The sequence below is a fragment of the Myotis brandtii genome, unplaced genomic scaffold (genome assembly GCF_000412655.1).
Source record: "Myotis brandtii unplaced genomic scaffold, ASM41265v1 scaffold165, whole genome shotgun sequence".
NCBI lineage: Eukaryota > Metazoa > Chordata > Mammalia > Chiroptera > Vespertilionidae > Myotis > Myotis brandtii.
The window spans coordinates 3,812,522-3,829,209 of NW_005356042.1; the positions used below are offsets into that span (position 1 = coordinate 3,812,522).

Consider the following 16,688-nt stretch of genomic DNA (forward strand, 5'->3'; position numbering starts at 1 on the left):
GGGCAGTTGGGGGCGAACACACTGGCATGGGGGGAAGTTGGGGGTGATCAGGCTGGTGGGGGGCATTTGGGGGCGAGCAGGCTGGCGGCAGGGGGCAGTTGGGGGCGAGCAGGCCGGCAGGCAGAGTGGTTAGGGGCAATCAGGCAGGCAGGCAGGCAGGCAGGTGAGCAGTTAGGAGCCAGCAGTCCTGGATTGTGAGAGGGATGTCCGACTGCCGGTTTAGGCCCGATCCCTGTAAACTGGCAGCAGGACATCCTTCGAGGGGTCCCAGGTTGGAGCGGGTGCAGGCAGGGCTGAGGAACATCCCCTCCCCCATGCACGAATTTTGTGCACCGGGCCACTAGTATTTTATAATTCTTTACAGGCAAAGAAGTGAGCTAATATTATCCACCTATATAATAAAAGCCTAATATGCAAATTGTCCCCTCGACTGGGAGTTCGACTGCTCGCTATGACATGTGCTGACCACCAGGGGGTGGCATGGAACATGGTGGGTGTCGGCGATGTGGCGCTGGCAGCGGGTGGCAGTGGAGGCACTGCTAGCCCTGAAGGGCCCCGACAAGAGAGGGACTGCGGCAGGATGGTGGAGCAGGTGAGCAGGCGGGGCCAGGCCAAGGTGGCTGTGAGTGGGGTTCTGATTGCCCTGCTGATCACCCCACAGACAGAGACCAGCAGCCGCGGTGGCAGGGCTGCCACCCGGCTCCCAGGCACTGAGGGAGCTGGGCAGGGGGCCTGGCCCCAACCAATCATCCCATAGACAGTGACCAGCGGCGGTGGCGGGGGGGCAGGGCTGCTGCCTGGCTCCCAGGCACTGAGGGAGCTGGGTGGGGGGCCCAATCCCGAATGATCACCCCTCAGACAGTGACCAGCGACCGGCAGGCCCTGATCGCCTGATCGGGGCCAAGCCCCAGGCTGGGACAGGGAACTGGGGTTGGTTGGTGGTGACCAACTTCTCCGCAGCGCCTGAGCGGGGGAGGGGGGGGGACTGCGACCTCTCGCTGGATATCTGGGGGCGGGGATGACGGGGACGAAGGTGCGGTGAGAATGTGGGGTGTCTGCTGAGCTAGCTCTCACTTCCCCTGCTACCCTCCCCTAGGACCCCAGGGCTCGTGCGCCAGAGAAGCCCCCGCGCTCAGGTGCCGGGCACCCGCAAGGAGCCCGCCCTGTATCCATGTGGCCTCTTCCAGGTGAGCCGGCTGCAACTGCCAGGACCATGGGGGCCAGTTGGGCTCCTTGTGGGTTCACTCAGGAGCCAGTTTGTGAGGCTGGCCAGGAGAAAGTGCACTGCCTGCCTGGCTTCTGTGCGGTGCCACTGGGTGGCCCAGAGGCCCATGCTGCACCCCAGCCCGCGGCATCTGGCCATGCTCACGATCACCTGGCGGCAGTGGGGGGGGTGGGGGGGGCCTCTGCCCAGCTCCCAGGCGCTGAGGGAGCTGGGCAGGGGCCTGATGACTCAGGCAGAGTGGGGTGCGCTGGGGCCCAGGGGGCCCACGTGCTTCCCAGGGCCCAGAGGTCAGCTGGGATCTGCCCTTCCACGCCAGACGCTCACACTTCGATCACTGGCCAGGCCTAGGACCACACCCGTGCATGAATTTCATGCACCGGGCCTCTTGTCTATCCTATATAATAAAAAGCCAATATGCAAATAGACCAAACGGCAGAACAACCTAACAACCGGTAACTATGACATGCGCTGAACACCAGGGGGCGCACGTGGAACATGGAGGACAGCAGCTGTGGCGGGATGGTGGAGCAGGTGAGTGGGGGCGCCAGACCAAGGTGGGGCGCCGGTTGCTGTCATTGGGACGAGCCTCTGGTGGTTACTGAAAATTCTTTGCTCCTGTGTGCCGCAGTCCCACCTGGTGCCCATGCCTGCTGCCGGCGCTGGTTCTGCTCGCACTTGCTGCCAGTGCCAGAGCCGCTGCTCATACCCACTGCCGGTGCCCGGTGCCAGCCCTGATCGCTTGGCCCTGTCAGCGGGTGAGAGTGGTGGCTGCCAGCCCCAATCGCCCCTCAGGGCTTCTCCACTTCTCCATGCTCCTAAGGGGCGATCGGAGCCAGCAGCAGGGGTGATCAGGGCCGGCAGCCACTGCTTGCACCCGCTGACGGCGCCGGCTCCACTCGCACCCACTGCTGGTGCCAGCCCCAAACTCTCCACACCGTCAGCGGGTGCGAGGGAGGCCGGAGCCAGCAGTGCGTGGGAACAGCAGCAGCGGGAGCAGGGCTGCTGGCAGATAGGGGACCAGGGGCCATGGCAGGAGTGCAAAGGATAGGCTGAGACCCGCCCCTGGGCCCACTGCAGCCTCGTGGCTCACAGTTCCTTTCAAGGTGCATGAATTCATGCAATGGGCCCCCAGTCTATAATAATAAAAGTGTAACATGCTAATTAGACCAGACAGCCGAACAACCTTCCAGACATCATTCCGGACATCCTTCTGGAAGAAGCCGCGGTGGCGGGGGCCAAGGCAGAGGTTAGGGGCGATCAGGCAGGTAGGCGAGCAGTTAGGGGCAATCAGACAGGCAGGCAGAGGCAGTTAGGGGCGATCAGGCAGGCAGGCGAGTGATTAGGGGCGATCAGGCAGGCAGAGTGGTTAGGAATGATCAGGCAGGCAGGCAGAGTGGTTAGGGGTGATCAGGCAGGTAGGTGAGCAGTTAGAAGCGATCAGGCAGGCAGGCGAACAATTAGGGGCATCAGGCAGGCAGGCAGAGTGGTTAAGGGCAATCAGGCAGGCAGGCAGAGGGGTTAAGGGCGATGAGGCAGGCAGGCAGAGGGGTTAGGGGTGATGAGGCAAGCAGGCAGAGTGGTTAGGGGCAATGAGGCAGGTAGGCAGAGTGGTTAGGGGTGATGAGGCAGGTAGGCAGTAGAGTAGTTAGAAGCCAGTGGTCCCGGATTGTGAGAGGGATGTCCGACTGCCGGTCTAGGCCCATGGGATCGGGCCTAAACTGGCAGTCAGACATCCCCCAAGGGGTCCCGGATTGCGAGAGGGTGCAGGCTGGGCTGAGGGGCCCATCCCCCCTCAGCCTAATTTTGTGCACCGGGACTCTAGTGTGTGTATATATATATAAAAGCCTAAGCAACCATTACGACCTGTTGACCGAACGGCTGGTTGCTATGACATGCACTGACCACCAGGGGAAGACGCTCAACTGGTGGTCAGTGTGACCACCAACCTCCACGGTCCCTCTCCCCAGCCAGCCCGGATCGCCAGGCCAAGGGATCCCAACCGTGCACGAATTCCTGCACTGGGCCTTTAGTTTATGATAAAAATATTAACAACTTATGTTAAAGCAATTCACCTTTGGTATGACTGAGGGAGTTCATTTATGTTAAACCACTCCCATTTCTCTATTGTTGACTAGGTAGGAAATCAATGTGTATAGAAATGAGAAGTGGAGATTAAAAAAAAAAATGTGGTCATGAAGAGCCCTTTCCTATAATTGCACTTCTTCCTATGCTGAATAGAGAGCAAATAAAACCTAATGGCTCAGAATCACTGCATACTAAGCAGTGGTCCAGCAGTGAGAACAAAGCACTGAGAATCCAGATCTTAGCAAATCCACGAGGACAAAACCATGGACAGGCTACCCTCACTGGCCCAGGAGCAGCTATGACCCTGACCAAGCCCTTCAGCTCCTGTCTTCTCACAACATGATATTAATTGGGACTAAATCCCTCAAGTCCCTTCCAAGCTCTGAAATGCAGAGTTGCTGGAAACTCTGTGTGGCATCCTACTTCCCACTGGCTTATAAAGAAATGCAGGTTGGCTGCCACCTGCCACCAGGGAAGGTGTGGGGCCTGGGAGGAGCGTGGCAAAGTGGACACACTAGACACCACTCAGGCTTCCAGAGAGTGTTGATATGCTGGGCTGGCTGAGGAGGAGCAGCTGCGGGGGCCCATTTCCTTCTCACGTGTTGTGCTTTTAGAGGTGAACTGCTGGGTTGTGCTTAGTGTGGCTGACCTGTGCATAGACTCCACCACCAAGTCCTGACAACACCTTCACCTCAGCCTGGTTCTTACTCCACTTACCACGGGCTCACCTGGACAAGAGGGCACAAAACAGCAGATAATCAAACTGCACACATCCCAGGTGAGGCACATGCTCTGGCACGAAAGGAGAGAGGACAGGCCTTGTGAGCCGTTCATCCACTCTGGGGATCAGTGGTCCTGGCCAGGCCTCCTCCACGGGCCACACACATGGTCCCACCCAGGCTTCCCACAGGAGACTAAAGGAAGGATGGAGCACAGTCGGCCAAATGAAGGATGTCAACTGGTCCCATGGTCTCAATGCAGACTTCTGACCCTGGCACAGAGACATCCACCTGAGAACTGCACCACTGGAAAGGCCTCGCCATTTTTAGATTTACTCAAGTCAGTAAAGAGGGCAGCTGCTGTACTGACGCAATATTCCTTCTCCATGTTGTCTTGACACATTCATAACTTAAAAACCATAGCTCTGGGGGATCCCTCTCTAGACCCTGCATTTCACTCGTGAAAACACTTCTACCTGCTCAGATGCGAGCTGTCATAGCAAGACCAAAGAGCAGTTCCCTAATCAGGCTGCACGTAGTCCAGATACTGCCAGGCATCAAATGTGAGGGCTCCAGGCCCCTCTTTTATTCACCATCTCCCCAAGGTAACCCTGCTATGCAGGCAGGACTGGAAACCTGGGGTCAGATCCCAACCGGCAGTACTGCCATGCCGAGCAAAAGCAAGGATGGGATTGACTGCAGGTGAGAAACTGCAACATTTAACCAGCTTAAAGCAACGACCCCCACAGATGAAGCCATCACCCAATTTTTGGTAACTCTATACCACACACAGGAAGGGGTTCTTGTTCTGTTTTTAAGGTGCTCTGGCTAAAATCTGGCAACAAGGACACTCCATAATGAAAGACCGGAGATGGGAAAATAGCTGCCCGCCTGGCTCCTAAGACCTATGAGCACCCCCTGTCCTAGTGACCCGCACATTGTGGAGCATATCTGAGGTGTGAGCACCCCCTATCCTAGTGACCCCACACTGTGGAGCAGATCTGAGGTGTGAGCACCCCTGTCCAGTGACCCTACACTGTGGAGCAGATTTGAGGTGTGAGCACCCACTGTCCAGTGACCCCACACTGTGGGGTGTGAGCACCCCTGTCCAGTGACCCCACACTGTGGAGCAGATTTGAGGTGTGAGCACCCCCTGCCCTAATGACTCCCACACTGTGGAGCAGATATGAGGTGTGAGCACCCCCTGTCCTAGTGACCCCACACTGTGGGGTGTGAGCACCCCCTGTCCTAGTGACCCCACACTGTGGAGCAGTTATGACGTGTGAGCACCTCCTGCTGTAGTGACCCCACATTGTGGAGCAGATCTGAGTGTGAGCACTCCTGCCCAGTAGTACCCCCCACACTGTGACTGGGTCTATGGGGTCAGTGTAGCATAATGTTCTTTGCTTCTCTACCCCAAACTCTCCCTGCACCTTTATATACACACTGCCTGACCCCCTTTCAACAAGATCCAGTTTCTCAGAGCCCAGGATGAACTTTGTCTGGGGCCACAGGTCAACATGTTTAACCAAAGGAAATGGTATCCTGGACAGGGGTGCTGGCCTCAACAGAATGCACTGGTGGCTTCCACAGCCTCCAGCGCGGCAGAGCCCCTGCCCTTGAGCAGGTACCCAGCAGGTCAACAGAGGAGGGAGTGCCAGCCCCAAGGTCCCTGATTTAGTGCTCCTGCTGCTGGATCCTGAGGAAGTCGGCCAGAGCCAAGTCATCTGAGACAAGAAATCGATTGAGACTCTGGACAGCTCATCAACAGCCAGACTTTGTTCTTCAGGGGTGACATCAGGCAGTTCGCCCATCCATCTTTCCGCCTGTCCTCCGAGTCACTGTCACCTCATCAGTCAGGCTCGCAGGACGTGACAGCCTGTCACCCCACTGTTAGCAGGATGACCTGAGGATCCTGGGATCTATGACTTAAACACCACTATAGGTTTCTGGTCACCCCACACCACTGCTTAAATACAAGCTTAAACAAAACCCCAATATTTAGTAAAAGGATTTTACTAATATAAATGTCTAAATTCACAAAATTCTGAAACTCAGGGTTGCAATCTTTTATCAAACTTGTTTCGATATTTAGCTCTGCTGCACAGTTTTGAGAAATTCCAAGTTAGGGCAAAGAACCACAAAGGTCTGAGATTTGACCCTTCTTGTGAGTTCCCCTGGTGGCCTCTCATCCCAGCACCTCAACAGGAGAAAGGAGCATCCTAATGACAGACAATGGCCCACTCGCTTCCAGGCCCCTAGTGGGGCCCCTGTGGAGAGATGGGAGAGTGCCCAAGAAGCCAAAGAATACACCAAACCTGGAGCTCTGGGAGCAGATATGAAAACCCTGTAGGTTTTTTCCCTGTTGTCCAAAATGTATTCTCATTTTCACAACATCTAAGCTACACAGGTATGTATTCAACAAAATCAATTCCATCAAACTTTAAACTACAGACCTCTTCAGAGGGTGGAACACCAAGGATGGCCGGTGGGTCCTCCCGCACGCCCAGGATGAGGCTCTTTGCCATGTTTCCATGTGAAATCTCCCACAGCCAAGGACACTGAAGAGCACATCCATGCGTCACACTATCCACGGCCATAGGCCATGAGCACAAGAGGCCGAGTCCTACTGTCGTGGCCTTTATGAACGTGCACAACCCAGAGCTTTGCAGAGAAGTTTCTTGCTTTAAGGGACTCTGGTAATGGATTTTAAGTAGACGATCGTGTTACATGGTATCTATTTATGCTCTAATTTCAGAGGAGTTGATACAGTAAAATTTCATCAAACAAATAACCTCTCCCCTAAGTGATTTAAGGGACTTTCTCCCCATACACCTGATGGACAAATCCAGCCAGTCATGATACTGAAATAAAGCAAGACAGTTTGTAGAGGGGTATGAACCTGCCGCCCAGCAGCATGTCCTCATGGTCCACACAACCAGTGGGAAGTGAGAAGCCCTGGAGTCTATGTATCATGTTGATAACCATCCATTCACCCATCTGTTCACTAACACTCTGACCCTCCGATGCTCTAGGCCCTGGGGACACACCGTGAACTGAAGGCAAACCTGTGCTCTTGGGGTGGACCTTCTAGGAGGAGAGAGATGATTCTATGGGCTTCAAGGCGGTAAGTGCTATGATAAATTGCAGAGGCAGGGCCAGGATGGGGCGGGGGCGCGGAGGATGGCTGCAGTGATGATTAGAGTGGCCGGGGCCTTGCTGAATGACGCATGGGCAAAGACTTACAGAGAGGTGAGCAAACCGAGGGTAGGCAGAGTGCTGACTGAGGTGGGTGGGTGGAGTGTATGGGCAGCAGGGCAGCCAGTGCAGCTGGAGCAAAATGATGGGGATGGGAGAGGAGAGAAGGGGACAAGGCCTGGCACAGCCAGGAGGAAGGCCAGCCATGCCTCCTTCTGCTTTTTTTCCTTCTCATTCCTGGGTCTCTGTTTGGGGAAGAAACGGCCTCCTCGATTTTTGTTTTTTCCACTGCTGTGCCAGCCCAACACATCTTTGCCAGGCCTACTGGGCACTCATGTCGCTCCCGAAGCAGAACTAGGAAATGAGGACTCTGGCAATGTCCACTTGAGAAGTCCGTCAGTGACAGGCCGGGCTGCTAGGTTCCTGATCCGGGCTTTCTGGGGCTCCGAGTCAGGGTGGACCTGCTCTCCCTATGCTTACAGGGATTCTGGAAACTCAGCCCTCCCTCCTTTGCCCCTAAAATCAACCAGCGCTGGAGTGTGAACAGACGGAACCCACAAGCACAGCTCTGGCTCCTGAGAAACCTCGGTGGAGCAGAGTGGCTGTGCTGGGGGAGCAGCACACAGTAACTTACACAAGGAGGAGGCTTCCCCGTGCACCCTTGGTCCGGGGGAGGTCCTCCAAGTGGATGGAGAATTAGGGGGTCTTGGAGAGCCCAAAGTACTGGCACACTCTTGTGCAAAAGCCTCTCAGTCAGGTGAAGCTTCCCCTGCCTGAGGTGAGCTTTTTCTCACATCGCCTGTTGCCATCCCCACCTGCCCTGACCAGTCAATCCTACTAAGCAGACAAGAGCCTTGGATGATGCCTGCTCCTCACCCCCATGCTTCCTTTCACTGCAGTGATCCCTGGACTGGAGGGAGCAGTGCTGAGAATCACAGACTTGGCAGGGCCCTCAGTCGGAGGCCCACAATGAAAGGGGGGTGGAGGAAGTGGCCTGACCCCTGGGCTAAGAGGCCCCAGGTAGGTCTTTATGCTTGAAGGGAAACAGCGCCTCAGCACCGTGCACTGAAGGGCATATTTAAGCTGCAGACTTTCTGTAAAACCATGTAAACCATTAAGAGTCCTGCAGCTGAAAAATAAAACACAAAAAGATGAAGGCAAGCTCAACGGCTGAAGGAGGGGAGGGAGTCCCAGAGCCCTGTCTGCCAGCCTCCACCCCAGAGCTGCGCCCGGGCTCTCAGGACAGGGTCCGAAAGGCTCCAGGGGAGCTGCCACAGGTCACAAGTGTCAAGCGGCAGGTCAGATCCCAGTCCTTTCCCCTTCAAAGCAGTGTCCTTCATGGCTATGCTCTGCTCAGTAGTGAGGGCTCCGCTCCCACTTCCTTCTCCACACGGCCACAACCACATGTCCCCTCCCCTGTGACCTCACAGCATGTTCGGAAGGAACAATGTGTGGAAAAGGGGACAATCGAGGAAACTAATAAAGAGCCCCAGCTGAACCATCTGCTGCAGAACTGCTGAAAGCCCGTGAAATTGGCTCAAGAATGGCTCCAAATGTCCTCATCTCCAGGGATGTGGTACCTCATGTTGCAGAAGGGACTTTGCAGATGTGATTAAGCTAAGGATCTTGAGATGAGGAGGTGGCCCTGGTAGCTGGGTGGGCCCACTGTGATCAGAGGGTCCTTAAAAGAGAGGGAGAGGTGACCACAGAAGCAGAGACTGAAGTGACACATTCACAAGCCAAGGACTGTGGTGCCTCTAGAAACTGGAAGAGGCAAGAAGAGATTCTCCCCTGGAGCCTCCAGATGGAATCAACCCTGCTGGCCCCTTGATTTTAGCTCCATAAGACTCATTTTGGACCACTGACTTCCAGATGGCAAGATGATAAACTTGGGCTGTTATAAACCCCCTCACTGGAATCATTTGTTATGGTAGCAACAGAAAACTTGAACTGCTGGCAAAGTTTACACCAAAGGAAGGTGCCTGGTCCTCAGGTGCCCAATTTGGCCATGCTGAGAGCTTGTCCCCCACTTACCAGCTGGGCACTGAACTCCGGGAGCATCACACAGGTGGCTCCCACCCAGAGTGGACAGAGCAGCTTGTTGACCACGCCATGGACATGATGCAGGGGGAGGACATGAAGGATCACATCGTCTTTAGTCCACGCCCACTTGTGGACCAGCCCCGTCACCTGCAAGACAACAGCACAGCCTCAGACAGGAGGGAAGCCACTATGCAGGTGGAGGAACGCAGAGGGGGCTTCCCCAGCTGAGCGGAGTGGGGAGAGAAAGCTCATTCTTTGTCACTGCATCCTTAATGGCATCTACCGGAGATGATAACGAAATGATGAGGGTCTGACTGAGGGTCTGTGGTTTACTTGGTTACCCGTGTTGAACAGTCACACAGTCAGGGGCTTTAGTCATTATGAAAGGGTCTCTGATTTGGTGCCCCAAGGCCTCTGCAAACATTTCTGGTGACTTCCTCCCAGGTGCTCAGAGCTGCACTCTTGGTGGCTCCCACCCCCCACTCTGGGGCAGTCAGAGGTGCAATTTCAGCTCTGACAGGCCCTGGGACTTGGGGCCTCACCAGAGGTCAGTGTTGTATCCAGCTGCCCAACCTCTGATGGCTGTCTGAGCTCCCTGGCACTCCCAGCACCATCCTCAGCTCGGCCGTGAAGGAACCCAGAGCTGGGTGTTCCAGGCACATCCACAGCTTTTACTGAGAAGCAGTGAGACTCGTCCATTTGAATCACCTGAAGTCACCACTGAGCACACTGTCCTGCATACCTCATGACCTTTATGTGCAAACGCATGCGAGATCATCACTCCCCTTAGAAATACAAGTCAAGAGACGGCTCTCCAGGTGAGAAGGACACTCTTCTAGGAGGCATAGGTAACGTATCAATCGTGCTCCCTTGCAGCCAGCCTGGATCCAGCTTACCACTGACTTAGGGGACCGAGTTAGCCTAAACTCAATGGCATTGACCTCCTTCCTCCTGTGGTTTGAGCTTCTGTTTCATTTTATTTCTCCTACTGTATAACTGTCTTTATTGTGCATTGAAGAGGTTTTTGGAAGGAAGAAAGGTATAAATTACAGATAAGTAACATGGCTGGGGAGTTTTGCAAAGATGGTAACTAAGGCTACAGAACACAAAAATAACACACAAGAAATGGTGGTAGGATGGTGACAGCTATGAATGCCCTACAGAAAACTACATGAACACCACACCATCCCCACCAGCCATGCCATAACTGTGTCTACAATTGCCTGACCCCTCCCAATAGTGGTGGCCCACACAAGCACTCACCACAGCCCTGATGTTGTGATGGGTGCTCAGGACACCCTTGGGCCTCCCCGTGGTCCCGCTGGTATAGATGATCATGGCACCCCGGTCTCTCCAGTCTCGTTCCGGCAACTCCCTCACCCCGTGCTCCTCAGCTGCCCCATTGTAGACTGCAGGTGGGAGAGGCAGGAGTGGGACCCCCAGCTTCCTGACCACTGGACTCAGGAGCTCCACGTACTCCTGGCCAGCGAGGACCACAGAGCTCCGGGAGTCCTGGATGAAGTACTCCAGGTCGGCCTGGGGGTGCTTCCTGAAGAGAGGGACGGCGATGCCGCCGCTCATCCATGAGGCCCACTGTGCAACCACGTAGGAGACGTCATTGGAGCACATAAAAGAGATCCTCTCCTCCTGCAGGTCCTGGCCGGCACACTCAAGGAGCCGGCAGATCTCCTGGGACAGGCGGAGGCTGCGGCAGTAAAGGTCCTTGTACGTGTGGACGCCATGCTGGTCAACGAGGGCAACTCTGTCTCCAAAGGCCAGGGCGCGGGTGAACACTGGGGCGCTCTTGTCAGAGCGAGCTGCAAGGGCTACGTGCAGAGGGCGGCTTCCTCCATGTCTTATGGGAGCCAGCTGGCGGGAGGCCAGTGCACATACCAGGCGCTGGAAGGTCATCACCACGCGGGGTGGCACTGCTGCATCGACAAACATCAACTTGGCTTCCCTGGGGCAGGGCTGGAAGAGGAAGAGAGAGCACCACATGTTATTGTGCCTGACCCCGTCCTAACTCACCCAAAGAAGATTTAAAATGCCCAACCAGACCAAGTTGGCCTAACTTTCCATCAAAGGTGACATCCTAAGTAGGAAACACTGACTCTCACAATACACTACCTTTGGAATTTAAATAGCCAACATTTAATCTCATTAGTTTAAGGGTTTCAAAAATACACAAGATTTGAAAACAATGAGCTACACTAGGCAAAACTGAGGAGAAGCACATAGAATCCAATGCACTTGTGGGGAAGAGGAAAAATTCCCCTTTCCCTCCCCTGGCTCTTTTGGCTAGACTGATAATCCAACCAACAAGAGACTGAAAAGGGAAAATCAAATTTAATTTCATGTGCATGGGAGCCCCACATACATGAGAAAGTCAGAGACCCCACCTATAGAAGAGGTTCAAAGAGAGAAAGGGGAAATAGGTACAGAGGACAGTCTGAGCTAGGGATGAGGTAAGGCTGCTGGGGGCTTCAGAGGAGGGGAAGGTCACCACAGGAGGATAGGAAGAGCAGAGGGTCAGTAATTAGAAGTCTGCCCTGTCATATAGGCAGGTCAAGAGACACTATCTCTGAAAATCCCTTCTTATGGGCAATTAGGAAATTAAAGTGCTTTAGATAGTTAAGGGGGAGAGGGGCAGAAGTTTTTCTTGAGCCCACAGGGTCTGAGTTGCCTTTAGCTCAAAATAACCCATGTACCAATCGATGAGGCACATCTTGGGGTGGCTCATTCTGAACTCCCACATAGTTAAGGTAAATTCTGAATAATGGTTTTTAAAAATCTGAGCCTGGGAAAAAAGACTAGCAAAGAGGGATAAGTACCAAGGGCCATAAGCAAATGTCCTCTCCATCAGCAGGCGAGGTCAGAGGACTCCAAGCATCCCCACACAGACTCAGGGCTTGATTCTGCTCTCAAACACTTCCTCAGCGGTGAACATTTAGGAACTTGGTGATGAGCAAGGTCTTAAATAAAGTTCACGTGTCTGAAGACTGTTTTTTTTTTTTTAGCTGAAATGTAATCCTTCCCTCTCCCCCAAAACATAACTACTAAAAAATGAACAAAATGGTCAGCAAGAAGTGAGAACTCGATAGAAGGGGCTGTGATCAGCTGACTTACAACTAGAATTCTTTGGCGTTGGCGAGAAAAGAGACCTGGGAAGGGTCCTAGTCAGTCCAAAGCGCCTGCCTCCAAGAGCCTGTCTGACTCGGCTCATGTTCCGCTGTAGGACACTTCCCCGCAGCGGCAGTCCAGTCCCGTGAGTGAGCTTTCCAATTGCTTCTGCATTGATGGCAGTTATAACCCAAGTTTAGCTCAGTTCAAAAGGTCAGGGGCCCACCCGCTGCCCTAGACGCCTTACTACCAGTGTAATTGAAAATGGGTCCTTCCCAGTGCCAGTGCAGCCTATTAAGGTTAATAACCATTTGCCCTGGTTTGAAAGCCCCAATTTCACAGCTCCTTCAGGAGTCACTCCTCCCATTATAGCCTCTGGAGCTAAGAAGGGTCTCTGTTCCGCCCTTGCAAGCACCTTCTGGCCTCTGCTCCCCTCTCAGCTTCAACTGTGGCTCTGGGTCAGAGCAGCACCCAGGATAGGGAGCTGAGGCGTGGACTAGCTGAGTTTTTCCTGAAGGGTGGGGCAGGCACAGGAAACCCCGAGGGTGCTCTGAATGCCAGGGGCTGGCATGATGCCTTCCAATGGGCCATCCAGTAACATTATAGAATAAAAGCTGTAAATCTCACCCCCCCTTCCGACAGGCCCTGAAAATCTAGGAAGGTCAGGAATCATGCAGCAGGTGGCTCTGCCCAGCAGGAGGTGCCCAGGCTGTCCCAAGGCGGGCACTGCCTCCCTGAGTTCTCTCTGCGGTCCTCCACACCTGCCCACACAGTGCTGCTAGGAGGGCTCTGTTTCTTCTGTGCTCAGCACGTTCTTCCTGACAAAGCCACACTTTTCTCTCTCTGTCATTAACTTGCTACCCAGGGAAAAGGAATGTGCCATTGTTTGTTATATGTATGTACGAAAGTTTTGTTCTCTGTTCTTAATTTAAAAAACAGATTCTACACAATCTATAATAATAAAAGGGTAATATGCTAATTAGACCGGACATCCTTCCGGATGTCATTCCAGACGAAGTCCGGGACAGAGGGAAGCTCGGGTTCCGGGTGCCAGAGGGAAGCCAGTGCCGGCAGCAGGGGGAAGGAAGGCCTACTCTTGCACAAATTTCATCCATCAGGCCTCTAGTACTTTATAATTACCTAACAAAATAAACTCCACAACAATAAAAATGGCTGAGCCGAGTTATGCTTTGTACTGACACCCTCAGTATGTGAAATGGCCTGTGCCTATCAGCCTCCTTGGCTGGCTTCTCCAGCAGCCAGGGGCTCCTTGTAAGATAGTCTCCCAGCCTGAGCAGGTGGGAGGAACCCCACACCTCAGAGACACCCCTCACTACCCAGAGGGGCTTCACGCAGAGGCCTCTCAGCTCTGGCTGACTGCTCTCAGGTTCTGTGCAAATATTCCTTAAGGCTTCAGGACCTTTAACAAAGTTCAGTTCCAAATACACTTGCCCATACTGTTTCCAGATTAAAGAGGCCATTTATTAAAACCCAGAGAGTGGCCCGAGCCGGTTTGGTTCAGTGCTTAGACGCAGTGGTTCTCAACCTTCTGGCCCTTTAAATACAGTTTCTCATGTTGTGACCCAACCATAAAATTATTTTCGTTGCTACTTCATAACTGTAATGTTGCTACTGTTATGAATCGTAATGTAAATATCTGATATGCAGGATGGTCTTAAGTAACCCCTGTGAAAGGGTCATTCGACCACCAAAGGGGTCGAGAGCCACAGGTTGAGAACCGCTGGCTTAGAGCATCGGCTTGAGGAGTGAAGGGTCACAGGTTCAATTCTGGTCAAGGGCATGTACCTGAGTTGCAGGCTCCATCCTCAGCCCCAGTTAGGGCTTATGCAACCAATTGATGTGTCTCATATCCATGTTTCTCTCTTTCTATCCCTCCCCCTCCCTTCCACTCTCTCTAAAAATCAACTGAAAGAATATCCTTGGGTGAGGATTAACAAACAAAAACAGAAAGAAAAAGCCAGAGAGTGCCCTAGGACTTCTCTGTACTCTGCCCTCCACACAAGGTTCAGAGGCGGGTTCACATCTAGTTTTATACCCTGGATTTCTGTTACTATAAAGAAACCTCACATATTTTCAGAAAACAGCTAGGCTTGACCAGAGACAACAAGAAGTGTGATAAACATGCGAGACATGCCAGTTTCAGAAAGAAAGCCAGCGAAAAGCAAATCAGGGCAGCTTTAACATGTTATCTTTTCTCACTTCTAGAAAACTCATCTCTATTTGCATGGGTAGAGGGGGACTAAAACAGAGAATCTACAAACCGAACAGAACCTCCCAGCTCTGCCTCATTCTCCTGGGGCACTAGGAGCTTCCCTAGGCTGGGGGAGGGGGAAGTCAGTTTGAGATGGAAAACAGGGCTGACATCCCCCCCCCCCACCCCCTGGCCTGGGGCATAAATTAAGGCTGTAAATGCGCTGTGGGCAGTCACAGCAACAACTCCAAGGGAAAATAATAGGCCTGAAGCAGTGATCCAAACCCAGACTTGGCTGATCCCACATGTGTGTCATACCCTAAGTGGTGAGGAGCCTGTGATGGAGGAGTGTCCGTGATGGGGAGTGCACTGAAAGAAGACATCACATATTAACTCAACAGTGTCTCACCTGCAGGGCTGTCCCAGTCTAGGTGACGCCCATGGCGTGACTCATCCATCCCAAAGGGCACTTCCCAATCACTTAAAAATGAGACATGAAAATAGAAAATGTGGGTCCTGTATTCCGTGGTTGTACTTAAAAACGTATCCTAAGAAAATATTCAGAGATGAACATGAAGATGCACATATGGGATGTTCACTGCAGTGTTATGTATAATATTGAAAAACTGGAACTGAACCAAGTGGTCCAGAAGAGGGCTGAGGAAATCAGGGCATATGCACGTGGGGCGTTGGGGCCATAGCCCCACTGTGGGTGGGACAAGCTATCTGGGAGAGGCTCCCCCAATACTGCCAAGGGAAAAAGGATGGTCAGAGCTGAAAAGAAGATTCAAAGTAAACACCCAGATGGTCACAAGGTTACAGGGCTACAGGTGACTTTTGTTTTCTTCTTAGTGCTTCTCAATTTTCTCCAACCTTTCTATAATTAGCATGTATGACTTTTGTAATCAGACTTTAAAAGTCTACTAAATGTCATTTATTTTTTTAAATGGAGATGCTTCAACTTCAGCATTTTTTTTCTTTTATACAAAAAAGAAATAAAAAATGTGCTCTGGTTGGTGGATCTACAGGGTGCTTGCAACTGTCTATATAGCTCTTTAATTTCTCAAAATGATAGAGGTAAATAAAACGAGATAACAGCATTCTTCTTTTTTCTTTTTAGTCCTCACCCAAGGATGTTTTTTATTGACTTTAGAGAAAGAGGAAAGGAAAGAGAAACATCGATCAGTTGCCTCCCAAACACACCCTAACCTGGATTGGAACCCACAACCTAGGTATGTGCCCTGACCAGGCATCAAACCTGCAACCTACGTGGTATACGAAACGACACTAGAACCAACTGAGCCATCTGGCCTGGGCAACAGCATTCTTCTTTCAATTAAAGCTACTGGTTCATAAAAGGTCTATGCAGACAATTAAAAAGTTTTGACAAAAGCAGTTCAAATTCATGGTTTGCTAATGCTGAGCACCAATTAGGCCACACATCTGTGGCAGCAAGAGACCTGCATTGCCTTCCTTCAAATCTCTTGAGTGTCTGGGAGGTGGCAATACCGATGCCCCCCACCCTGCATCGCCTGCCTTCAAATCTCTTGAGTGTCTGGGAGGTGGCAATACCTAGTTGGGTTCTGCATGGGGACAGGCATGAGCCAGGCAGACACAGTCCTGGCCTCTAAGCAGAGTGTTCCTGCAGGCAGGCCCTCCTAGGAGGAGCAATATAGCTAAAGCTCAGGATGAGAAGGAGCCAGCAAGCAAACAGGCAGAGGAGACTTAGGTGGCCAATTGTAATTGTGGTCGGATCTGGGTGTTTGTGGAGCAGATGCTGACAAGTGACCCTGCCAGGTGCTCCCCACAACAAAAAGATTTAATTTTAATTTGGGTAAATATTGTCAGAGTAGCCTCCAGAGAGGTGGCACTAATTTATTCTGTCACCACCCTTTAAAAACAGCTTTTATGTCCCTCAGGTATGGGACCCTGAAACACTCCATCATAATTCTTTCAATACAGAGCTAAAATCTTCAAAGTCATGGGGTTCGGGGACTGCTTTGAACAAGCAAAAAAATACATCGGTTCAGGGAAGATGTCTGTGTCCTGAACACTCCAGGTCCAGACCTTTCTGGACCCCAGGAAG

At 52.6% G+C, this 16,688-nt stretch overlaps 1 protein-coding gene across 3 annotated transcripts in view; it reads right to left on the minus strand.

Annotated features, from left to right (window-relative positions):
• Positions 1–15,032, minus strand: part of ACSF3 (acyl-CoA synthetase family member 3) — a 69,906-nt gene extending 54,874 nt beyond the window's left edge. For 2 of the 3 annotated variants that reach the window (XM_005862495.2, XM_014536646.1), the window contains exons 1-3: positions 15,012–15,032; positions 10,534–11,241; positions 9,262–9,417 (exon numbers count right to left, since the gene is read on the minus strand). In XM_005862495.2, the coding sequence (XP_005862557.1) occupies positions 9,262–9,417; positions 10,534–11,217 (840 nt within the window). In that variant the 5' untranslated portion in view covers positions 11,218–11,241; positions 15,012–15,032. Of the gene's footprint in view, positions 1–9,261; positions 9,418–10,533; positions 11,242–12,396; positions 12,495–15,011 lie in introns of those variants that run through there. The other variant, XM_014536647.1, reaches the window with a different exon arrangement.
• Between the last annotated feature and the right edge of the window lie 1,656 nt (positions 15,033–16,688).